Source organism: Carassius auratus, chromosome 21, assembly GCF_003368295.1.
Source record: "Carassius auratus strain Wakin chromosome 21, ASM336829v1, whole genome shotgun sequence".
Classification (NCBI taxonomy): domain Eukaryota; kingdom Metazoa; phylum Chordata; class Actinopteri; order Cypriniformes; family Cyprinidae; genus Carassius; species Carassius auratus.
This window is the reverse complement of record NC_039263.1, coordinates 4,058,299-4,084,879: the sequence shown is the minus strand read 5'-3', so window position 1 is coordinate 4,084,879 and position 26,581 is coordinate 4,058,299. Positions and strand designations below refer to the sequence as shown.

General features: G+C 36.9%; 1 protein-coding gene across 1 annotated transcript in view; it reads right to left on the bottom strand.

Annotated features, from left to right (window-relative positions):
* The window catches only part of LOC113038257 (beta-1,4-galactosyltransferase 2-like), a 97,204-nt gene extending 71,901 nt beyond the window's left edge, over positions 1-25,303 (bottom strand). Inside the window, exons 1-2 of the mRNA XM_026195549.1 lie at positions 25,009-25,303; positions 9,584-10,016 (exon numbers count right to left, since the gene is read on the bottom strand). Coding sequence (XP_026051334.1) covers positions 9,584-9,920 — 337 coding nt within the window. The 5' untranslated portion in view covers positions 9,921-10,016; positions 25,009-25,303. The remainder of the gene's footprint in view (positions 1-9,583; positions 10,017-25,008) is intronic.
* Between the last annotated feature and the right edge of the window lie 1,278 nt (positions 25,304-26,581).

Here is a 26,581-nt window from a genome sequence, read left to right as displayed (position 1 = left end):
TATGGTAGAGCTCAATCTCTCTCGTTCATTACACTGTCCTTCATTCTTGAAAGGGGAAATGGAAACTCTCACTATTACAGCAGTAAACGGATGACCTTGTGATCGCAGCTTAAACAAAAATCTGTAGAAACTTGTTTTATTTTATTACAAGTGACAAATGTGGTCGATGGCTTTTTTTCTTATTTACATAATGCACAAAATCCATTTGTCATGAATCAAATGTGACATGTGATGCCACTGGCAGGTATTCTGTGAGATGGTGGTCCACCAGTCTAATGTCACTGTGGGGGCACTGACTCATCGGAGACATTCTCATGACTCTTCTCAAATTTAGGTGCCCATGTTTCACAACTCAGACATTCGTAGGCGATGTTAGCAATTCTGTTTAGCAATTCTTTTCAGATTATGCAACTTCTGAGATTATGTAAGGCAAGCTTTTTTTTCTTTTTTTTAATCAAATGTAAACTCATGTCCCAGTCACATTTTCATGGTTAAATTAACATTACTCACATTATCAGAACAAGAATATATATTTATATGTGTGTGTGTGTGTATATTATATTTTTACATTAACGATATAATCAATATATTATTTAAAGCCATGTATGAACCTCATCAACTGTTTTTTGAGCAGCAAATCAGAATATTAGAATGATTTCTGAAGGATCATGTGACACTGAAGACTGAAGTAATGATGCAAAAAAAAATCAGCTTTGAAATCACAGGAATAAATTACATTTTAGAAATATATTCAAATAGAAAGCAGTTTTACAATATTTCTGCTTTTGCTGTATTTTGGTGAGCAGAAAATAATTCTTTAAAAATATTCAAAATCTTACTGGTCAAAAACTTGACTGGCAGTGTATATATACATCTTCAAAACTCACAAAATACCAAAATACATTGATGAGTAACAGAGGTTAAAGTTTTTACCACTGATGTTAGCTTTTGTGCCTGCAGGAATACTGAATAGAAAACTTTTTCAGATTTGCATACCCACCAAATCTACGAATTCAGCGAAACTTGAACCTGTGTTAAAAATAATAATAATGAGAGTCAGTAAGGTACTTCTGCCAAGAGCTTGATGCCAATGAGATTGATCATCATATTCTCAGAGCTTCAAACATTTTGAAATGAGATCTGGAGTCTCCAGTTGGCAGGAACATGACATTAGCGACAGGCTGCGAGACCTTGTATTGATCTCACCGGTGTCTACTGGTTAAACCAGATAGGATGAGAGGTCACTTATCCTGTTAGTGCAATAATAGCCATCAGTTTAAGCTTATTGTATTAAACAGGCCTTGGCCTAATCCAATATGTGTGCATCAAATCCTTTGATCTCTTTTAGGACATACCCCTGATTTCCCAGACCTAGCTTTCCTAACATAATCCAGAGAAAACTACACAAACATAATGCACGAATAAACAGAGCTAATAAATAATCAAACACATCAGAATAAATCAACAGACACTGACACAACTGAAATGTCTAATTAAATCAGTTGAAAATAAATAAATAAATGAAACCAATAACACTGACATTCCGTTCTCTATTTCTGAGGTTTCATATTATTAACGGCTTCATTGAGAGGGGTTTATGAGGAGTGAAATGAAACCATTGCATCCACATCTGCATTTTAAAATGATATCCATCCTATAAAATAAAAAAAAATATCCACACCAGACATTCAACACTCTCTGCTCAAAGCTTTCCATCACAGGGATGATGGCAAAATAAATAAATAATTAAATAAAACAACAATTTTGTAATGCCCTTCCGGAAGAAAATATTAGTCTTCTGTTTTGTCATTTATCATTTGGAAAAGCTCGCTGCCTGTCTAGTTAAGGGACCAACATCTTAATGGCTTTCCGAGTGTTATGGCGGGGATGGATGCAATTTTCTCTGCCTGCCTTGCTGTCTTAGCTCCTTGAGTTCACATTTGGCATTCATTGATTCTGTCTACAATATTCTCTCAGACACTGAACCCATGTGACAATCTTAATACTGCTGCCCCATTAACTATCACATTCTGAGGATTCACTGAGAGTCCAAACAGGCCGGCAGTGAATAAAAAAAACTAAAAAAAAAACTGTCTTAAATACACACCACAGAACAGTGTTGTTATTGTTAACAAAAACTAGAATCATTAAAAACTAAAAACCAACAAATGAAATCAAGCTGAAATGAAATATAAATGTTATGTTTTCTCACTTGTTTCCTATGTGAAATATAAAGGTTTAAGCATTAAAATGAATAAAACTAAAAGTGAAATAAAAATAAACATTTAGATAAAATCTAAATAGGAATATTAAAAAAAAAATTTAAAACAGAAACACATAAACTTACTAAAAATTAAATAAAAACTGAAAAGATAGAAATTAAAGCTTAATCAAAATATTAATAAATACTATAATAGCACATAAATAATAACATAGAGCAAGAAAACGACTTAATTTTAAAGCAGATTTCCCCTTTCCAGAGCGCTTTTCCATCGTTGTGTTTTCCATCTTTAATAAGCTGTTGCATCACATAAGAAAATGACATGTCTAATAAATAACATCAAATCAAATCAAAATTTATGTATTGGTATTATCCACCTTAACCTTTTCAGGCCTCTTTGAGGACTCCTGAATAAAATTAGACTGATCATGCTAATTATGGCTGAATTATCAAAGCTTTTCCATTTCTGTTTCCTCCACTTAAATATCAGAGATGTTGTTATCTCACTGAAAGCAATTCATATCTGATGAGAAATACATGATGCGATCATATGAGCTAATCCTATTCTGTGATGAAAGTGCAGTAAACAGTGATAAAACAAGAGATGAAATTACTGGGCAAAATACCACTGAATATTTCATTCTTGCACTTAACAGCTGCAAAAAAAAAAAAAAGCTGCCTTGTACAATATAACCTGTTTTAAATGTACATACATAAAGGCCGCTGAATGACTGAGTACTGCTCAGCGGATAAAAATGTACCATTATGAAGTAATTTATGAAGGCATTCTTCTTGTAAGACATGGAACATTAAGTGTCCTTCCACATATTCAGTGAGCATGTTGGCGGAAGCAAGCAGGCGCTGCAGGGAAGGTGACGGGCGGAGCCTGGACCCGGCAGGGGGATGCCAAAGAGCTATTTATACCTTCTGCTAAGAGAACCCCACAGACCCTTGGGGTGCCCATCCAAAGACAAAAATTTATTAGAAAAACACTAAAAACACTGGTTTACTTTTACTAGGGCACAAGAAATCCAGTGAAAACTGAATAATGGTCATAAATAATTCAAGAAAGAGATCCAAGAAGCATCTTAAAACAAGGCTGTAATGGATAAATAAAAGTGGATTGTGTCTTTGCTAATGCTTTAAATGAACTTTATCTTGTAAAATTGAGAGTGGATGAAAAGTTGAACTGAGATTATTACAATTTTGCTTCTAAATTGTAATTATATATTACATTTTCCATAAGAATATACAACTGCTGTACAGTTAGAGAGGAAACTGCTGATGTTTAACTACTTCTTAGCAAGACTTCCTCTAGTCTAGACCTTCCTTCATTAAGGAGGTCTTGATAAGAACATCAATTAAAAAAGATAGATCAAATGGCAAGGGTGCCTGGAGGACTAACCATAAGGGACCGATCCAAGATTCTTTAAAGATAGTTTAACTGCAGTGTTTGAATCGAGCGTGACTTCCAAAGTTTTCCAAACTTAGTCTTCCAAAAAAAAAAAAAAAAAACACACAAAAAAAAAAAAAAGTAATTAAGAATTTAATTTAATTGAAAAAATATAAATAAATCAATTATAAATAATATTAATATTTCCCCTCCAATTAATTTTTGTTAGTGATTCATAACTGCTTTTCGATTTGAATAATTTAGCAGTAAAATCACTAACTAAAACGGAAGCAAATGAGATCATAACGCTTGTTAATATATTCATGTTTCTTATGATGAATAAGAACAAGCTGCATAATTTAATGAGTGTGAATTTTTGTAGTTCTTGAAGGGGAAACTGTGGGAAATCAATTCAATTACTGCTTAAAGGTACCTGTAAAAAGACCATTTAAGAAATTTGTCTGCATACACTTCCTACACACATGACTGATTGTCGACTGAGATTGCCCTTACTGAAACATTTATTACAACATGTGCAGGAGCAGTGCAGCTTGAAACACCAAGGGAAAACACTGCTTGCCCTGGTGAAAGAAAATAGGCCGACAAAAAATACAAATATAAACATCTTCTCCTGCTACTAACAAAGCACGGAAAATGAAGCTGAAGCTGTAGCTGTCGCCTTGATACTATTCCTGAACTAGCAGACATTATTCTGCCTTTGTGCCAAACACAGTTTGCTTTATAAGCTCTTTTACAATAATTAACATACAGATCTCTGGTGTTACTGTATTGTAAGATATTAACACATTGTGGTAGCCTGACAACACGACTAGCAAGAAACTGACTCAGCAGAGAGAAGAAGAGAAACTGCTTGAGTCATGTACACATTACTGTACAATGTCCATGAATATTGTGTGACTAGTCAGCTGCCTCCTCCCTGGTTATCATCGGCACCCCATACTAAATCGCCTCCCTTCACCAGGCTCCCGACAGGAGTGGGTGTGTGAGAGGAGGGGCGCTGGATCAGCCAGGGCTGGAGTGTGTGAGGGGGCACACCTTAAGGAAATGGAGCCTCATCACCGCCGCTGTTTAAAAGCCCAACGCGCCTCGAGACCGGTCTCTTCCCCGTGCATGCAAACTGGTGCCCTCGTGGGTCCAGGAAGGGTGTGCATTGAGGGATTCCCATGCCACCAGAGACGTGAGCTGCCGGACCCGCGATCCGGATGAGAACCGCACCTGTTTACACGGCCAACGGGCCAGGATGCCGGGCCGTCCATCCCCTGCAAGCGCTGACATGTTTCCGAATGTCTTTCTGCCGAAGTGTTGGCTTTGCCCAAAATGCTGTCCCTGAGATGAGCTTTCCCCTCTAGCTTGATGGAAACCTGAGGGAGAGATCGTTGCCAGCAGGCCAGAGAGAATGTCTGTCGCTCCTCATGGAGTCGATGTCAGTTTCCCATAAGCCAGAGCCTCTGCCACTTGAGCCAGCTGGCTGTTTCATTCGAGTACAGTCACAGACAGAATGCCACAGGGTACAGCATCCCAACACATCAGCTCTATGAGAAGCTTAAATGAGTTACTGACTGAACTATTCACTTCGGCAGGTGCACTAGTCATATTTAGGACAGTGGGATCACTAGTGAAACTGCTTCTATTCTGAATTTATCGAATTCTAATTCAATTATCAGTGAAATTAAACTAAGTGAAAAGCTGAACTGAAAAATTAACACATTTATTAATAAGTATTTGATCTCCTCCTTCTACTTTAATGACAACAGTACTCAAACTGCCAGAATTTTATAAACTAATGTGAAATCTGAAGATCACATTATCCAGTATTCGTGAGAACAAGCTAAACAGCTTCTAGTGCAATGAAACAAAGAATATCTGATCATCTGTCAATGTCACAAATTTGCTAACATTTAATTTAGTGATGCCCCAATATTAAAATTATGTCCAATACAGTAAGCAGTATCTATTTTCATGGCTTTCGATTATTAACCGATAAATGACTAATATTTAAATTGTATACTATTTTGTCTAAATGAATTAAAACAAAAAATCAATAATTTTAAAGTGAATTTACGCATCACACACACAAACACAAAAAAAGGATATTCATTTTGAGAATTGCTAAAGATTCTCCAGCAAAAGATTTGCCTCGTAATCTTTAATCAAAATGGAGTGATGACAAGTCAACCTGTCACTCATATGAGATAGCAGTAATACATTTTTTCTTAAGAAGCCGTTCACTCCGTTTCATTATCGCAACTTCCAATCCATAGCCACTTCATTGTGTTTATTTACTCTCAAAATGTTCCAATGTCTAACATTTATCAAAACTAGGGCTGTCACTTTTGTGAAAAAAATCTTTGTCGATTTTTAAGACAAGTGTTCATTGAATCGATTGTAAAATCGATTTTCCATGTCTAAAAAAAAACGTTTCCTTTTTCAACGTCAAATAACGGACGAATGCAAAGAGAGCACTGGAAACACACAAGACAGCAATATCTCGTATTTATTGGCATGACGTTTCGTGCAGAACAGCAACAGGAGTGCAACATTCTCAAAATTTTTTATATGAACAGAACCGGCACTTAGGCTTGGCGGCAATAGGCAGGCTTAAGGAAATGTAGGCTAGGACCATTACAAATTTATTGGACAGGAAAACAAGTCGATCAACATTTCGGGGTACAGAGCAGAGCGTTTTTTATTCACTATATGTCCAGCTGTTGAGAAGACGTGCTCCGACCGCACTGATGTCCCAGGGACACTCAGGTACAGCTGCGCAAGGTGGGGGTATTACCGGTCGCTGTCAGCTTGCAATGGTCCTTTTCATAACTCAGGATCTTCTGTAACTAGATGTGCGAATGAGGCGAATTCGCGTCTACCGTGCCGCGAGACCAGAAGCGCGTAAACGCTTTACATTGACTTAACTTTGAAATCATTCGCGCCAGACACTCTATTCGCATTTGATGTGAACGCAGCATAAGAGGACGCTTTCGATGTCACTGGGTCTTATAGACACGTAAAATTGCTGGTATTTTATATCTAGCTTTCGCAACGCATACTACACTTTCGGAATTCTTTATTTTATTTTTCTGCTTTTTTGTGAGTTTTGAAATATCTAAATTTTTTAATTGTTTAATTCTTTTAAAATAGTGTACATATTTGGTTAAAATCGATTCCCTATTTTCATTTTCAAAACTTTTTTTGGTTGGTCCAATCGATTGTGCAATCGATTTTCGAACTAAAAGTGACAGCCCTAATCAAAACATAAATGTTTACAAACATATTCAAATTAAATTTGGTGTGCGTGTATACTTTTGAACCCTAATGTAGGTAAGTGATGAGAGAATTTATATTACCTTTAGCTATAATGTAAAAACGTTCTGTGTGTAATACCATGTTGTTGGCTATTTTTAATGCTTTAATTGCTTGTGAGTGATTATAACAAGAAAGCCTCCTGCCGTTTGTGTGGTGGCTGCCATGCTGACACAATTCCCCTCTGGGAATCCGGCACCAGTGAGTCATCATCAGCCATGAGCCACACCTGCCAGCTGGGATGCAATCTACCACAGACCCCAGGTTTTCCCTGCAGGCCTCTGCCGCAATAAGATCCTTGTTCTACATGCACCTGGGACCACCACAGAAAATCTTGCTGGAAATGTCTGCTCTTTATATGCCTCCATTACATTAGAGTCTCTCTAAACTAACATAAACAGGTCAGCGCTCGTAAACAGGATGATGGAAAGGGTGCGCCAAATCCAATCAATGTTCATTTGTGAAACCTCTTTGGGCTAATAACGGCTCAATGCCATCTCAATCAAGACAATTTTTCAAAATGTTTACAGTTTTCTAATTGCCAAAGAGCAAGCGTTTGATGGCAAACATCAAATGTGCATTACAAGTGGCATATTGAAGACTAAGCAGCACTGCAAATGACAAACTAAAATGTGGCTTTGAGCTTGAGAGGCTGGGATGGTCTCATGAACAGTCTGTTCCACACTTCAACAGCTAAAGCATCTGAAAACTCACTATTCTTTGAAAACAGTGGTCGACACAGGGTGCTTTGTACTTCCAGCAGCTAGAAGACGGGAAGAAGGATGCAAAAAAAGCTGGGAATACAGTAAAGCGTTTTCATTTGAACCCTTCCTGTCAAAGTGAATGACAGAATCCACTTTGCCACACGGATGTGAGGCAGAATCTGATTTCATGAAGAGCCCCCTAAGACATTGATTCAATTCTCTCAGCATTTTGTGCCCCGAGTGTGAAAATAACAAGTTTTGAGATGGCCATCTTGGGTTTCTGTCATAACTCAAGAGGGTAGGCATAAAAAGTATGAAAACAGAGGAAGAGAGAGACCTCTGAGCAGGCTAGACAGCATTCGAGTCATATGACACAGTTCAACTCCCTCCAGAGCTCTGCTTTAAACTCATTAGAAGGATATGGGTGGCAAAGGCCCGCTGCTTGCAGGCATATCAAATAGCGCTGCTGCACATTCAATATGAAGGTTTGCCCTATTATGAGCTAAAAATTGCACTGCAATGACATGGTAATTAATGTGTTTTTTTTTTCTTTATGCAGATGGCGTATATTACTTTTTGAATGTACAGTCCTGTTGCATAATAATCACACCTAGGAAGATGTGCCATAATGCAGTTCTGTCCCTTTTTCCATACATTTTATTCTATGGTGAACAAGTATAGACTGACACAGTAATTAGACAGTAAATTGGTACAGTCCTGTTAGTCATGCACACAGGTCATTTTCTTTGAACACGTCTCGCACCGCGTAAGAGACTGATAATAAAGCGATTCGGCAGATGAAATATGAGAGCGCTGAAGTACATGCTGATGTTAAATCCATTTTAACTCTCCAGTCAGCTCAGAAAACAGAGCGAGACATCGGCTTTTACAGTAATTGGAGTCTGCAGAGAATCCATTATGGTTCTGAGATGCCCACATGTCCCTTATAACACGCCAGTCATCTTCTGCTTCCTAGATTTCAACTGTTCGGACCACTAATTGAGAGTTTTGAGTGCCTTCCATGTGTTACTGTCACTTTTATTATTCATATTTTTCTTTGCATAATTGAAAGATTGATTGCTGTAGTTAAGCAAGGGATTTTGTTTTTACTTTTATGAAGTTCCAACAGGGAAGCCTGATCTAAATCCTCGAAAAGAGCTTCCTTTTTAAGAAAATACCTGACCTTAAAAGGATAGTGAAAATTAGCCCATCGTTTACTCACCCTCAAACCACCCTAGGTGTACAGTATATCACTTTCTTCTTTCAGACTACAACTGTGCAGACTATCTTTCAGAATACAATCAGCGCTATATTAAAAAAATGTCCTTGCTCTTTCAAGTTTTATAATGGCAATGAATGCTGGTTGAGATTTTGAAGCAAAATAAAGTGCATCCATCCATCATAAAAAGTGCTCCACATGGCTCTGGGGAGTTAATATAGTCCTCCTGAAGTTAAGCAATTCATTTGTGTAAGAAAAATATCCACATTTAAAACTTTATAAACTAGCTTCCACAAACTGTGGAAGAGGTGTTCCAGTGGATGACGAAGGATGTAGGCATAGCATAAGCTCCGGTGAGAATATGCTAGTCTGACGAGAACCAACTTTTGTTTACAGTAAAGGAAGACCAGTCTCCTCTTGGCTTATATCAAAATCCTCTGACATTTTTCTTTACAAATCCTTGTGTTGTTCTTCTAATTTGTGACTGCTGTTTTGCTCTCTCCTCTGTGCTTCCATGTTCATCAGTTAGCGTAAACTAGTTTATAAAGTTTAAAATATGTATGTTTTTCATTGTAAAAATTTTGAGTTGTAGTGTGTACCGGACCATAAGTTCTAGTTTTAAGATAGGACACTATGTAACAATTTTGATTCTATTTTGAGTCAATTTGCAGCCCTAACACTAATACTTTTCATATACTTTATGTGCAACACCTATAAGAACTTACCCAGACCAGGCGGTACCTCCGGACATGGTGGTAATGGCTTAGGGGTCGGGGGTGTCTGGTTGGCTTCTGGCTTGGTGCTGGGCATAAGATGGTCAGCTGTGGCCAGGTAGCTTGCAAAGGTAGTGTTGGGCCTTCCACTGGAGAAATTGTAGTAGTAGTGGTGGGGTCCACGTGAGCTGTTCACTCCACGGCCATTGTTGAAACGGCTGAAGATGTCAAAGCGCTGGCTGTAGACATCGAAGTAGAGGATCATCATGATGAGGAAGTGCACCAGGCAGAGCAACAGCACAGCCTTGCAGATCCGCTCCAGGGTCCGGCCCAACATCAGCCGGCTCATGGTCAAAGCCACACGGCACGCTCCGCTACACGCATCCGGTCAACGTCACCTCTCCGCGCCGCTGAACCCTCCTGGACTGCAATTTACGAATATCACCTACAAAACAAAAGTGAGAGGAGTTACACTAGACTCCAGTCTATTTATGATTTCACTTTTGTGGTGAGGCTAAATTTCAGGAGTCCATTAAGCCAAAAGAAAATGCAAAATTCCAAATGCAGAAATAGCTTTGAACTGTTTGCTAGGTTTAAATGCTCTCTGTTGCAGCATACAATTACTGTTTAACCAAACACTAATTACGTTAATACTATGTCAGAGTAGCTTGCCTATAGCTGTGCTAACATTGCAGTAGTAGATGAGCTAATAATTTGTGTGTACTTGAATGTTACATAATTCGTTAATAGTGTTTAAAATAGTAGTCCCCAACTGGTTTTACTTTATCACTCATATTCTACAATATATGTATATATATATATATATATATATATATATATATATATATATATATTTATATATATATATATATATATATATATATATATATAAGGGTGCTCTTAATTGATCAAAAGTGACAGTAAAGACATTCATTAATTAACAAGCAATTCATTAATATTTCACAGAAAATGTTGCTCTTTTACACTTTCTATTCATCAAAGAATCCTGACAAAATGTATTGCAGTTTAAAAAAAAATATATATATTTTCAACACAAGATGAGCACAAAAATCTGCATCAGAATGATTTCTGAAGGATCATGTGACACTGAAAACTAACTATAAAAACCAGCTCTGACATCACAGTGATAATTTACATCGTAAAATATATTAGAATAGAAAAGAGTTTAAAATCTTTTTGACCCTAAACTTTTAAACAAAAATGTATTTGGTAAAACACTGATATTAACAGAAATATTAATATTAAGTCCATGGTTTGAACATGGTACATTTTTGTCAACTATAGGTTTGGAAAACTTATAAAACAGATTGATTTTGCTATTTTAGCTAAATGTGGCTTTATAGTTAGCTTAATTTTATTATTTGCACTTAATGTTTGTTTCTTGTCCTCCACAGCAGGAAGAACCCCACCAACCGAGAAACACTGATTTTAATCACTAATCATTTATTAAAACATAAACAATCTAGAATCTTGTGAGTTCATTATTTAAACTGGAAGGACACTAGGGTCACGCCACACTTTAATTATAGAATAAGACTGCTTTGTACATCTTAGATCAATGGCAATTATTATTCATATGCATTTAAAAAGAGGATACAATAAACCCTGGCACTGAATGATCTTTACCATAAAATTCCTTTCTCACATCATTATTTCTCTTTATAATATTGATAAATAAAGCCCAAACTCACTTCTAAGCTCCATTAACCATGTGAAGCAAAAATAAGTGTAAGAAAAATCTATATAAAACATTGTAATTAACACAGCAAAAGAGAAACTGCAGCTTTCTCCAGGTTGCTATGAGCAATTCAAATGTTGACGGGATTTTCCAATCAACCTTACGTGTAATAGGCCAAAGGCAAGGAAGTTTACGAATCAACAGACTACAGCCTGAAGTCGGAGACCTTACTCCCACTCACTCTCTCCTGGCGTGATCTCTGGATGAAACTAAATGGAAAAGCCTCTTGATTTCACACATTGCCAGCTGTTGAAAGCTCTCCTGTGGCAGTGCGGATGGGGGGCTAACATAAGCAGCTTGTAAGCACTAACACACAGGCTGACCGTGTTGGGGAGGAAGTATAGGATATACGGAACACCTGCAGTGAATGGGTCCATAACCACACCTTCACCTGCACTCTCGTCCACTACCCCGCACATCATGTGTGACTCCTCTGCAATAACCATCTGATGCACTAGGGAGAAAAAAACAACAACAACACTGTCTGACACAATTCACACGGCTCAGCCTGGTTTGGGCTCCTTTAGGGAATGCTCAACACTCACCAACCCCCATAATGAATTACACCAGCAGACACAGGAACAAGCCAAAAATACTGTTACTGAGAGGTGGGAGAATAAGTAAGATATAAGGTAAGAATAGAAGATGACTGGAAAAGGAAAATAAGGTGCAAGGAGTCAATGGACAGAAAGGAGACAACAACAGCAGAAAGAGAGACTATACAGAAGCATTACCTAAATTCCTCTTTTTCATCAAATTTGATGAAGAACCAACTTCTAGACTTATGATGAAGTAATGTGATGTGTTGTGTTGTTATGCAGTTGTCAGGGACTGGCAGTTGTCCAGATTCATTCCTCTTGTGTTGTCATTCCCCTTGAAGCACGTGCAAGTGACGGTTCTCTATCAACCAATCAACGTTCTGCAGTGAATGTAGCTCCACCCTTTAGCTACTGAACTACTGTGCTAGGTACCCCAAGGGAAGGGTACCAAAAAAGTGGTATGGTACAGTTCACTATTTTGGTACCATTCACAACTACTGAAAATGGAAATGGAAATAATTGTGTTTGGAAATAATCATTTTCTTAAAAAATACCTAGTTATGACCGATAGCTTTGCCTAACCGCTGCACGGTTCTTCTTCGCTGCTCAGAATGCATTGCAAGCACAGGAAGTTGTGATGTGTTGCCACAAGCAACCCCTGTTTAGAGTAGCGAAGAAGAAATGAAAAAGCTTTAGCAGCACTGATCTATATATGACTGGATCACTCATCGCGTTCTAAACTGCAAACGACAGTGAAGCCGCTTCTATATTATAGATCAGGGGCGGCAGTGTTTAAAACGAACCGTTTAAAACGATTCAGTTCGATTTGGTGAACTGAATGATTCGTTCGCGAACCGGAAATCCAGCTGCTTTGATTTGGACTCTCTCTCTCACACAGACACGGAAGAGAAGACAATGCTGAATAAAGTCGTCGTTTTTGCTATTTTGGACCAAAATGTATTTTCGATGCTTCAACAAATTCTAACGGACCCTCTGATGTCACATGGACTACTTGGATGATGTTTGTCTTACCTTTCTGGACATGGACAGTATACCGTACACACAGCTTCAATGGAGGGACTGAGAGCTCTCGGACTAAATCTAAAATATCTTAAACTGTGTTCCGAAGATAAAAGGAGGCCTTACATGTTTGGAACAGCATAAGGGTGAGTTATTAATGACATAATTTTCATTTTTGGGCGAACTAACCCTTTAATAATAATAATTATGCCTAGATGGTTGCTTGTTTTTTACTTGTTTTGTTGTAAAGAGATTATCTGATTAATATATCATTTTTTATATTCCTAGACTTATTTGTTGCAGTTTTTTTATAGTTATACTGTAAAACTAAAATACCTTTTTTAGTTTGCAGTGTTAGATTTTTGCAAGCATTTGAAGTTCTTTTTGGCTTAAGAAAATAAATAATATTACTGTCAAATTCATGTCAAATAACAAAAATACTTTAATAAATACAGTAGTTCACCATGTATTTCTTCATGTTTTATTAAGGGATAAGTCTGAAGCACACCATAAAATAATTTACACAGGGCTAGTATTATATACAGATACACACCCAGGTATCGGATCAGTACTCCGTATCGGCCGATACCCTGAGCCCAGGTATCGGAATCTGTATCGGGAAGAGAAAAGGGTCTCGGAACATCTCTAGTGAAAATCCCAGTAGATCAGCAGTTTTTTTAAATACCAAGACCAGCCTGTCTAGCACCAACAACAATTCCACATTCAAAGCCACTTAAATCCCCTTTCTTCCTCATTCTGATGCACAGTTTGAACTTCAGCAAGTAGTCTTCACCACATCTAGATGCTTAAATGCATTTAGTTGCTGCCATGTGATTGGCTGGTTAGCAATGTGTGTTACCAAGCAATTGAACAGGTGTTTTTAATAAAGTGGCCAGTGAATGTATATATACACACACACACACACACACACACACGCACACACACTGAACAAAATTATAAACGCAACACATTTGTTTTTGCACCCATTTTTCATGAGCTGAACTCAAAGATCTAAGACTTTTTCTACAGTATGTACACAAAAGGCCTTTCTCTCAAATATTGTTCACAAATCTGTCTAAATCTGTGTTAGTGAGCATTTCTCCTTTCCCAAAATAATCCATCCACCTCACAGGTGTGGCACATCAAGATGCTGATAGACACAATAAAAGGCCACTCAAAAATGTGCAGTTTTACTATATCGGGGGTCTGAAAACCAGTCAGTAGCTGGTGTGGCCACCATTTGCCTCACACAGTGCAGCACATCTCCTTCCCATAGAGTTGATCAGGTTGTTGATTGTCTCCTGTGGAATGTTGGTCCACTTCTCTTCAATGGCTGTGCGAAGTTGCTGGATATTGGCAGGAACTAGAACACGCTGTTGTATACGCCAATCCAGAGCATCCCAAACATGCTCAATGGGTGACATGTCCAGTGACTATGCTGTCCATGCAAGAACTGGTATGTTTTCAGCTTCCAGGGATTGTGTACAGATCCTTGCACCATGGGGCACTCGATCCACAATGTTGACATTAGCAAACGCTTATGTTGCCATACATGCACACAACTCCATACACGCTGTCTGCCATCTGCCCTGTACAGGGAAAACCGGGATTCATACGTGAAGAAAACACCTCTCCAAAGTGCCAGACGCCATCGAATGTAAGCATTTGCCCACTCAAGTCGGCTACAGTGATGAACTGCAGTCAGGTCGAGACCCCGCTGAGGACGAAGAGCATGCAAATAAGCTTCCCGGAGACGGTTTCTGACAGTTTGTACAGAAAATCTTTGGTTATGCAAACCGATTGTTGCAGCAGCTGTCCTGTTGCCTGGTCTCAGACGATCTTGGAGGTGAAGATTCTGGATGTGGAGGTCCTGGGCTAGGGTGGTTACATGTGGTCTGCGGTTGTAAGGCTGGTTGGATGTACTGCCTTTGGAGATGGCTTATGGTAGAGAAATGAACATTCAATTCACGGGCAACAGCTCTGGTGGACATTCCTGCAGGCAGCATGCCGATTGCAAGCTCCCTCAAAACTTGCGACATCAGTGGCATTGTGCTGTGTGATAAAACTGCACATTTTAGAGTGGCCTTTTATTGTGGCCAGCCTAAGGCACACCTGAGCAATAATCATACAGTCTAATCAGCATCTTGAATCAGAACCTAAGGCCTGTTCACAACATAACTAAAGATAACGAAAAAAGATAAAGATACAGTATAGTTCTAAAAATTATACTTAATATTATAGAGTCCAACAAGAGACTTGAAATCTATCAGCCTCACTCACGGTTCTCTCTGATTATCACATTTCCTGTTAACTGCCAAAGAAAACCAACGGAGGCTGCAAATTCTGCAGTATGTGCATCTTTCTCTGGAGCTGGAGCTGTGGGTGGATGTTTCAGCACAGTAATGGTCCTTAATATAGGACATCAATATAACGCTAACCCAATAAGACTGAGGTCACTCTAAGTTGCTACTCCATTGATATATGGTCTTCTCTCAAAATCACATTTGCAAACTTATTATCTTTGCTTTTGCTGTCATCAGTACCTTCTCTTTACTCTTTTCCACAGTATGTCTTGAAGAATACTGTATGCTGAAGTCCCAATACCAAAGCTCCTAAAATATTAAACACAGCTCCAAAGGCCTTGTAGAAGAAGAAGACCCCGTTTGAGCAAAAATACTTTCTCCAAAGCTCCTAACACACACAGACCATAATTTCCTTAGCTTCACCTCTTAGCCATAAGAGAGAACAAAGTTTTTTATTTTATCAAAGCACTTTATAGCTAAATTTCAACTGTCAATGTGGGAATAAGGCAATATAAAATGAGAATAAAATTAATTAGTAAGGCAATATCAAACCAGCCACTCATTTCAAATGCTATCTAATCAATTCCTCTATAAATGGAACACTTCCAGATGCCCCAGAATAAATTCCACAGGACTGAGCTCATTAATTTAGTAAATCCACTTAACTGTAATATTACTCATTTTATCAAAGAGGGACTTACTATGCATGCATTGGTTTTCAAAGCCTCTGCTGAAAATGCCAATGTTAACGAGGTTACATTTTTGAGCACTCCAGAAGTTAGCAATTCTCAAAATTCTCAAAGGTCTCAAAGTCAGGACCAATAATAAGCCAAGCGTTCGAATCAAATATTGTCACACATTAGACTAACTTATTAAACTACAAAAAGACTGACAGCAGCACCAACTCAAGCAGCTCAGGCTGACCCATAACAGAATTAGCCAGAAATAGAGGCTAATTAATATTTTACATCTCACCTGCCATAAACTAATGGGTGAAAAGAGCAAGGTTTTACATTGACACAAGGGAATCCATCAAATAAACTGGCAACAAAATGTGTTCAGCATCTACATGCTTAATTTTAATGACCAACCAACTGAACAGTAGCACTTGCATTATTTATGTTGACCTTCAACCCAGCATTCAAACAATCAAATGTTAACTAAACAGTAAATAGAAGAGATCAGAGTGCATTTGCAGGACATGCTTGTACAAAATCTTTTTTTTTTTAATTGCACTTACTGTGTTATTTAACAAGCTTGTTGTTGACTTAAATGACAGTCAAAATATATTAAGCAGCTTACATTTTATTACCACAGAATAATATATATATATATTTTTTATGTATTACAACAGAAAAACAGCACCAAATTTTTGAACGGTAGTGTCAATTGACACCATAGTCTAGTTTTCATAAGAAACAGTTTTATGAGAGCCACCAATTAAACACTGAATAGTCATTCAAGGCTGTTATTCATGGTTTAAAGATATAGTTATGTAGGAATTGTGTTTTGTCCTTCCTGAAGACAAAGTGACAAAGCAACAGCTAGAATGGAAAAATAAACAGGTGAAGCACAGCACGAGTGACTCCATAAAAAACATCTGGTGGAGTGGGAGTGATATCTTGCGCTTCAGAAACCACATCTGCATCAGGAAATGACAGATTCAGAAGTCTCCCACTGCCTAAAGCACTTTCCAACAATATATTAATCCCTCTCTCATGCTGTCTTTTGCACACAGTTGTAACTTCCATATGTGATTGTGTCATTAAAATGGACAGACTGCAGATTTCTGGGAGATTTAGGTGGGCAGCCTCTCCAGTTTCTCCATAATTCAAAATGACATTAATGGCTGCGGTTCACAAAATACTCATCAGTCAACTATTTACAAACTGCCTAGCTAGATCGAGGCATATTTGTGAGATTTAATGGCTCGGGAACCACAGATTCTGGTTCTGGTCAGACAACTTATTTTGAGAGCTATAATCGATAAACAAATTGCACCATAATACATTTGGGTGATTATTCAATTGGGAACCCTTTGAAACCTTGACAAATCAAACTTCATATGTCCAAGAATATAAACACGATCATGGCCACTGTTTGTGATGGTAATGACATTTTTACAGAAGAAAGCCTTGAACTTGCTAACACAACTAGCTAACTTGCTAACTAGCTAGCAGTCAGATCAGTTTAAATCTACAAAAAATTAACTATAATTCTAAAATATTAACAAAATAACCAATACAAACTACTCTTATGATTTTCATCATAACCAATTTTTTAGTTTTGCTTAAAAGTAATTGTTTAATGCTAAAAACATAGAAAATTTTAATTAAAGAGACACAAAAAAGCTTAAAACTGGCAAAAATATTTTATTTCTTCTCTAAAATCAACATAAGAGACAGAAAATGCCCCTTAATTGAAGACTAACCCATTTTCAATCAAAAACTTTCAAACCACATATTTTGGAGCATTTAAAAAATCAAAAATAAAGTAATAAACTGGGCCCAAACCAACAAACTGTACTGGATGCATGAAAAAGCCCTATAGCCACACTCATGCTCTCATTCAAAATACAGTAGATGAAAACACAATTCACCTCGGAGCTCTTCTCATCCTCAAGATGGAAAAACTCGCGCTGTCTTATCAGGCTCATTTTCAAACAACATGTTAAGACTTGACATGAGGGGATTCAACCCATCCAGCTTCTCCTAAGAGAAATTAATTAGGCCTAGAGACGCCAATCAGGCCTGACTTTGATGTTTAAAAGCAAGAGCATGTTAAATAGGATGGTAGCACCAAGTAAGCCACTCAACAGACAGGAAACTTCACCATACACATGTGAGGGACTGCGACTGTCAGCAGCACTATGATCAGTACAAATCATCAGCTCAGTATAAAGGGCAAAACAACTGAAAGGGATTGTCTCCAACGCTTTACTTTTAAAAAATGGATTGGTAGGGTTACTCAAGCATATTATATCTGAAAATAGAGAACTACAATCCACAATTTTGCTTTTACGTTCATTTTGAGATTATTTTCCATTAAGAGACCTGCCATCACAGGAAAAGATATATACTGGAGATGTCAAGACAAGAACGGTGGTTTAAATTCAACTTAAGTTCCATTTTTTGGTAAATTGATTTAGGCTTGATCAGATGACTAAAGACAGGTCATTTCTTCACAGAGTGAAATCGGAGCTGAAAAACCAGTGACCTAATAACAGAAAATATTTCTGGGCTGTCACTAAAAGCAGCTAGTTTCATACAATATGTGCAAAGTTTTAGAGCAAATTCCCAAGCAAAATTAAACCAACTGTATAGAAAGTTGACCATAAATTTAAAACTGTATTTGGCACCTGTCAAATATTTATTGTTAATTAGCTATACATTTTACAAACAAATTGGCATAGACACCATAAATCTGATTATTCACAAAATATATATGGCAATCACTCATTTTCTCTTAACACTGGCATGTAAAACTTTTAGTCTCTTAAATTCACTCCAAGGACAGCAACAAGCCAAGCGATATCTCACACTAAAGAGTGTGAAACTTATCACACATGAAGGCATGTATGAACTGATGAGGTGTGAATATAACCAATTACATTACAATTATTTATTTTCTAATATATATATATATATATATTGGAGGGAACATTTTAGGACATATATGCACACTGCTGATCCAAAGGTGGTGGTGGACAGCCAATCACAGTGAATTTCCTTACATGCACGTATGCTACACGCTCACACAGACACAGCTGCTTGGCAAAAAAAAAAAAAAAAAACCCGGCCGCTTGGCTTTTAGAACCGAAATTTGGCACTGAAAGATAAATAATTTTTCGATACTCATAGTATTGAAGTCATAGGCATCGAAGTTCGGTACCCAGCCATAATCTTCTATCCTCTATTTATATATATATATATATATATATATATATATATATATATATATATATATATATATATATATATATATATATATATATATTATAAACCAGTAATCCTTTGATATCAAATTGTTTTGCATGAAGACTTATCCTACATATGAAAAAGTAATTTTGTCAGACTACAAAAAATGCCATTCCAACTTATTTTAAGTTGTTGATGTGTTAGTTTAAAAAAAAGTGTACAACATAAAACATGTTTCTCCCCTCTGTGTTGAAATTGATACATTAAAAGCATTGTTGCTTTGTGAAAGTGGACATGCCACAAGGACAGTAGTTGATTTCAATTAGCCTACAGACTATTATAATTATAACAGCATATAACAGTGTGGTGTGACATTACACAAGGAGTATAATGTAATAAACTCTGTCATGTCACACCATAAACAAATATAATTAGTCACACCATAGACTTATTTTTAATTATAGACTGCGTTTAAGAAAGCAGCCCTCCCCCCCATAATAATAATTTAAGTCCATTAGTGTGTATATATATATATATATATATATATATATATATATATATATATATATATATATATATAAAGCCAGTTATTTCTATGTTTTGCTGTAGTGTGTAGGAAATATCACTTTACATTTCCAAACAGTTCTTTTGCCATTAATTGTAATAATCCAGTGAGGTTTTTGTATGCACAAGAAGTCCAACAGCAGAGATCTGATCTCACTATCATCCAGGTTTCTTGAAGCGTCTTGGAGACGTTGCCACAGTTCTTCTGGATTTAATCTGTCTCAGGTTTTTCTGTTTCTTCATGTCATTCCAGAACAACAGTGAGATCAGATCTCTCTGAAGTACTGCACTGTAAAAAAACAAAAACAAAACAATAGAGTAATTTTAACTGTAATATACTTATATAATATAAATGTTAATAGGCTAACAGTAAGTTCCTGTACTATATACAGGGAAAAACTGTACAGTACATAAAAACAAAAAACAAAATTAGAAGTAAAAAAGAACAAATCAATGTACAATTCAAAAACTATAAACTGATATTCCCAGAAATCCCACCTTGACAATCCACATTTTAAAGTATTTTGTTTAAAATAATCATGTTTCTTAATAGCTTTTTGTTATATTTATATATAGAAGATAGAAATAAATGGTAGAAATAACTCACTATTTTGGTGAAAAATACCAATGGCCTATATAGTAGTTTATATTTTCACTTTCACAAACCAGTGACAAAAAAAAGAAAGAAGGGGATTGCATCCACTCAGTCACCAGCACAGCCACATGGATGTGAGAGAGAGAGAGGTCAGTGGCATGACATGTCAGACCCATACAGGACTAAAGATTTAATAAACACTCATGGCGGCAGGTGAAGAGAGTTGAGCTGAGAGTCACTGGCCTCTGGCTTCCATTTCATTACTCTGAATACCAGCCTCCCTGGTGACATGACACCATTCACCTCACGCTGGCACACATCCCTAAACCTGGCCTCTAGAGCTCTGCAAACAACACTTGCTACATCCCACTTCATAAAACACTTACTCTTCTATTAATATCAAGAGTGTTTTATCCTGTTCAGCTCTAGACGAGGTCGTTTTTGTGACTAAATTTTACTCTTGATAAAAACTTAATGAATCAGAGGAAGATATTGATATTTGCTACAGGAATATATCGATCTGGGACATAAATACTTTAGTTAGTCAAGCTTATTGACATGTTGCCACTCCTATGAGTTGAACATTGCACCGTATTGACAAGCAATATAATCTAATAGCCTAAAGTGTTCTCCATTCTGCCAATATTTTGTGAAGTATATTTAAGATTATGTAATTACTTGTTTCATGTAAAAATGTTTTGTATAACACTGTAGGTTTTACACAGATATATTAGTTGAGGGCAGGACTATCTGTTTCACTGGCCAATGGTAGACAGAGGGAGTGATTAGGAAAAATGTACAGTACATCAAGATCCAGACAGAACACTGCCTGCTCTTTATTACTACTAGACTTTATAATAACTACACTAGTGGAAAAATGCACATCAAAAAAACAACCTTTCACAATGCACAGTTGACGAGTACTACTTAAACACAAAAACTAGAATAAGTGGAAAAACCCTCAATTAATTTTCCTTAAAAAAAGAAACATAATACATACATAAGTTGTTTTGCATAAGCTTCAAACAGCTCTGGCAATACACTAGTCAAAGCTGTCAAGCTCAAATTGGGTTACAAAGTCAGACTCAGCGAAACATCCCTGAAGAAAAACCCCACCCACTAATCGCTGAAGATTAAAATGAGCTTAATTAGATGCTTCATATTGACTTACAGGAGGCTAAGAGCCCACATATTGAAAATATATGCCTAAAACTCCCTGACCTAAGACGATTTTTCCACATTAAAAGTGTGCTTTTCTGCCTGCAGGCTTCCATCCTCCTCTGGCTGGAAATCTGTGGCCAACACCTGTTCAGTGGGATGCAAACGTGACATCAATTTCAGATTATAATGAATGGTGCTCAGTGCCACTCAGCTACACTTTCAATCTCACGATGAGCATAGCCTACACTTTCTGAAACACATTCAGCTCGCTCCTGTGATGTAAACATCACTTACAAGATCCCGTGCTGTGCTATGTTGTGTCGTGTTGCCTTCTCTACAACGGCCTGACTATGCCAGAAAATGTGCTGTCTGAATGTGGAGGTGTAAAAATGAAATAATATGATAGTCAGATGTCAGTTATACTGCAGATAAAACAATGCAAATGTAATATTTGCAGCTAGACAAATTAAATAAATATTTCTTAGTTACGTTCAGTCTGTACCGCCTTTGTCTTGAAAACAACAAAACATTTGGTTACAGTGAGGAACTTACAATGCAAGTGATTTGAGCCAGTCGGTAAAAGTAAAAAACTCACTTTAAAGAGCAAATAATATACAAGCTTTAACAGAAGAATTAATCTAAGAGCTATAAATAATTCATATATAAAACTGTAAGCTTCACATCATTTTTTCACATCATTTTTGCACTGTTTATATAATACTGTAATATTTATTACAATTTATTATAAATATTTTATTTGTATTTTTTACTCTTCATTTAAACTTCAGTTTCAGATTTATGTCTAGTATTTTTTTTCTTCCTATTTTAATATTTCTATTTACCTTTAAGGATTTTAAGGTTTTGTTTTAGTTTTTAAACTTATTTTATGTCAGCTAGTTGCCAAGACAATGTAAATTTCCGGTTAGGAAAGTTTTTTCCATTAATATTTTATTTCAGCTTTATATCACAATCAAAAATCATTTTACTAGTATTTGTTTTACAGTAACAATGCGGCTTCACATTTCTGCTTTCAAATCCTCCAGAAATTGCAACCTCAAGAAAATATGAGTCATGTCTGATTTTTCTTTTTTTTTTTTTTGTGGTAATCAACATTATACCACAAACGCAGTCAATTAAGCATAACTGAACCCAGAATATTCCTTTAAAACTACCTAAAGCTTGACATAGACTCGGCTGCCTTATATGAACACTAATCAGTTACATAATCGAGTACTTTTACTGCGTTTCAGAGTTTGAAATATATTGAATTCTGTATATCACAAAGATAAATCATTGCGCTGACACATGAACCCGAGCGGCTAATTATGAGACAGCATTGTCTCAACACACAGTCTATATCACAGCACACAAACAAGCTGAAAGAAGTCTTGGGTGGCTGCGCTCCAGCTCTGTTAGCTTGTAAGCTCCACAGACCGTGGCCCCAGATTTTGCCTGCCTCAAGTCCAGCTGCTCACTCTACTCCGAGCCAAGAGACAAATTAAACCGCCACAGCTGAAGCCTTCGTTTGGACGGACCCCTAACTTGTCATCTGGATAGCCTTAGAAATGATTATCCCCATTCACCTAAATACCCTTGCAACTCCCTAAGAAATAAAATACAAATGACAAACACTTTCTGTACTCCTGGATGCAACTAGACTTGTCTGATATCATAAATAATCTGCTATTTTCATGCTCATGACTTTAAACTGTTAAGAGAGACTAGAGATGAAAAATCAGACGAAGCGCCTGTTCAAAACAAAGCAGTTCACTTCATGCCACCTTTGTGTCACGGGTCTTACTGTTCCCATGACAGCAAATCCCCAACACCCAATGATTTCGCTTCTCATCTGTATGACCAGCAATCCAGTGTCTAAATTTGCACGGAGCATCTGTTCAATATCACATGATATACACCGGTCCCTAATTTCCAAACAAAACCACTCCTGTGATGCAAGAAAAAGAATCGCAGTTGACTTGAAAGGTCATGTTTCTCTGGTGGATGGAGGTAGATTAGCCAAACAGAGCTGCTCCCGTTTAAAACAAACTGTAAAATGGACCAATGGACAATCTGCCCTTGGACTCTCAGGTATTGTGCTGTAGAAAGAGAGCTTATAAAGCAGATTGTGTGGGTGAATGAGAGGAACAGAACAGATACAGATGCTGAGGAAAGTCTCTTGGAGCCAATGAGAAATAATGGATCACATCACAGTGATTGACTGCAAATGAGTAAAGCGGAAACACAACTGCCACCTTTCCATCCTGTAAGTTATACAGTATGTGTAGTATTTATTTTCACCATGATAACACTGTTAAAGCTGGATAGAACAACTGGAAAAGCCTTCATACTGTATGCTATATACAAATGTATATAATCAATCAGAACAATAGGAAATAACTGTCTATGCTAGTCAGCCTAGTTATTTTATTATATGAAGAGATAGAGAGAAAGACACTACAACAAACAGAGGCGGAACAAATTAAGAGCAAATTAGGAGCAAAACCTGCTAAAGTGCTAAAAACAGACTTTAAAATGGAAAATGTTCAGCAGAAACAGACCTAATAAAGAATTCAGAAAGGCTAAAGAAATAAAAAAAACCTTAAACACAACAGTACACGGCAAAACATCAAAATTGTGATGTTTTAAAGTTTTGGGGAATTGCCTCAATGCCACATACTGTATGAGTTGACGATAAGCAAAACGGATATTTATTTAAAAACAGAATGTACTATAATATGCGCAATTAACAAGATATACTGCAGTCATCGCTTAAATAAATAGGGGAGACAGCTGCATGTTAATTGGACCCCATAAACAGCAGTTACCATGAGACTAAAGTTCCATCATGTGTTTTCCTCAATAATTTACTAATCAAAAGGTTACCGTAATAGGAAATTATTTAATATGTTTAATTGACCTTTGTCAATATTAAACAAATTTTAATTACTCCAGCCTTGATTCATAAAGGTCTATTAGGTCTATAAACATAATACAATACATAATACAAATATTATCCATTATTAGCAATCAATTTAAAATGTGCTTTATCCATGTTTTAGATCACTCTATTAAGGTACTGTGAATAGGTATTATAATGTTATTTAAATATAATGTGATTTATAGAATTCTGAACACATTAAGAATGCATTAAAATACCATTATAATACATTACACATACAGACTTGAAAAAAATTGTTATTTCGAGTCATTGGCCACAAAGCCACACATGTCCTGCCAGCTTCCTATCTGAAGACACTGGGCAAGATGCTGTCCATGGATGCTGTGGGTACCATAACACAGCATCATCCCAACGCTGGGAGGAGCTGAAATGTGCATGTCGTTGAAAAAAAGACTATTTTGTGTTATTGCGTTTTGGCCAAAAGTTGAGATTGTATAGGAAGCATTTCTTTTTGTAATATCTCTACGCCTTGATAAAGATGGCAGGCAATAAAGATAGCATGTGATATCAGAGGAAAACAAAGAGCATCGTTCAAAGGAAGTCATGCAGAGATAATAATAACAACAATAATAAATGCTTTATATTGGCAAACCATGAACACAAACATGCCATTTTCTTACCTTGATCCTTTGCAATCCAGGGAGCTTCTCTATAAGAGATTCATCTTTATTGTATTCACTTCAGCTGACTGTCTATTTCAGAAGAACTGTCCGTCTCAGCCATAAATGTGTCATCTGTGTGAAATACAGTTATTTTATCATAACATCCATATGAAACGAGGGAGTTACTTGCAGAATAGCGTTATTTCTTTCTGCCGTCAACGCCGATCAATTCATTTTTCGGAAAGAAATGCACACTAATGAAAGGATTATGCCATATTGCAGGACCGTTATATATCTCCATTTTGTTGAAGGTCCTTGAAAACAGCTACACTCCAGTGATGAGACTAAATATTTTGCCGTGTATTTTCCTCTGTCCGTTTTGTGTTTTGGCTAGTAGAGATGAAGGGTGTGCGAACTGCGAATGAAAGCATAGAGAGGCAGGTTTTCTTTAGTACGGAGACTCGGAGGGCTCAAACGGAGATTCGCTTATTCGCCGCAAGAGGGCGCAGTTAATGTCGCCTCGATAGTGTCTTTCCATGCAAGCATTTAAATAAAATTGACTTTTACGTGTAAGCTTTTTTTGTTGTTGTTGTCCCAATAGCAGCTAATTTCCAAATGTTAAACAGTTTGAGTTTTACACGAGCAGGATTGATTGCGAGAGAAAAACATCCATTGTGGTCCATTATTTGTTAAATGTTTTGTTCACTGCAGTTCAGCAATGAAACGCACTTTAAAGCTATTATGACTGGCAGGCGATGCTCGATGTGTATTCGTGTTTCTTAAAGGGTTACCTTATTTAAAAAATGGTTAGAGAGAGAAAGAGAGAGAGAGAGAGAGAGAGAGAGAGAGAGAGAGAGAGAGAGAGAGCACCTGCTGTTGCGTCCTTTGGCGCCATCTGATGGATATTTAAAGCTGTCACCTGATCGCTGATGCTTGAACTATGCCGCATTTAATAAATCATGGATGACCAAATCGTTGCCTGCATTGGAAATGTCCCACGCGTTGTATGGATTTTATTTTGATGTGCTTTAAACAAATGACAATAAAGACTTTCACGTTGTTAAAACAAAATTAACCAACACAATCCGATGTCCTAAAAAAATATTTTCCTTAATAGAGTTAATATTGAATGCATACACGAAAAAATATACATATGTATCATTATAATTAAAGGCCACAGTGCAACTGCAGAACCCACATGAAATGACTGTTTGAACGCTGTATTTGTCAAAGAATCCTGATTAATATATTCAGAAGTCATGTGACCCGAATGTCCGCTGAAAATAGTGAGGAATAGATTACATTTTAAAAGGCATTCAAATAGAAATATTTAAACCGTAAGAATATTTCACAATATTACTATTTTGCACTGTATTTTTGACCAAATAAATGCAGCCTTGGTGAGCAAAATAGACTTCTTTCAAAAACATCCTGCTATATGGTAGGCTAATGAAAGTGTGGCTGATGGATCGTGGACATGCGGTTACACGTCTGCTTTAGGATATAACGCACCAGATTAACTAGTCGTCTAATGCTTGGGTCATGCGGTGATGCTATCGACTACTATAAAAACTGAAATTAATGCACGGAA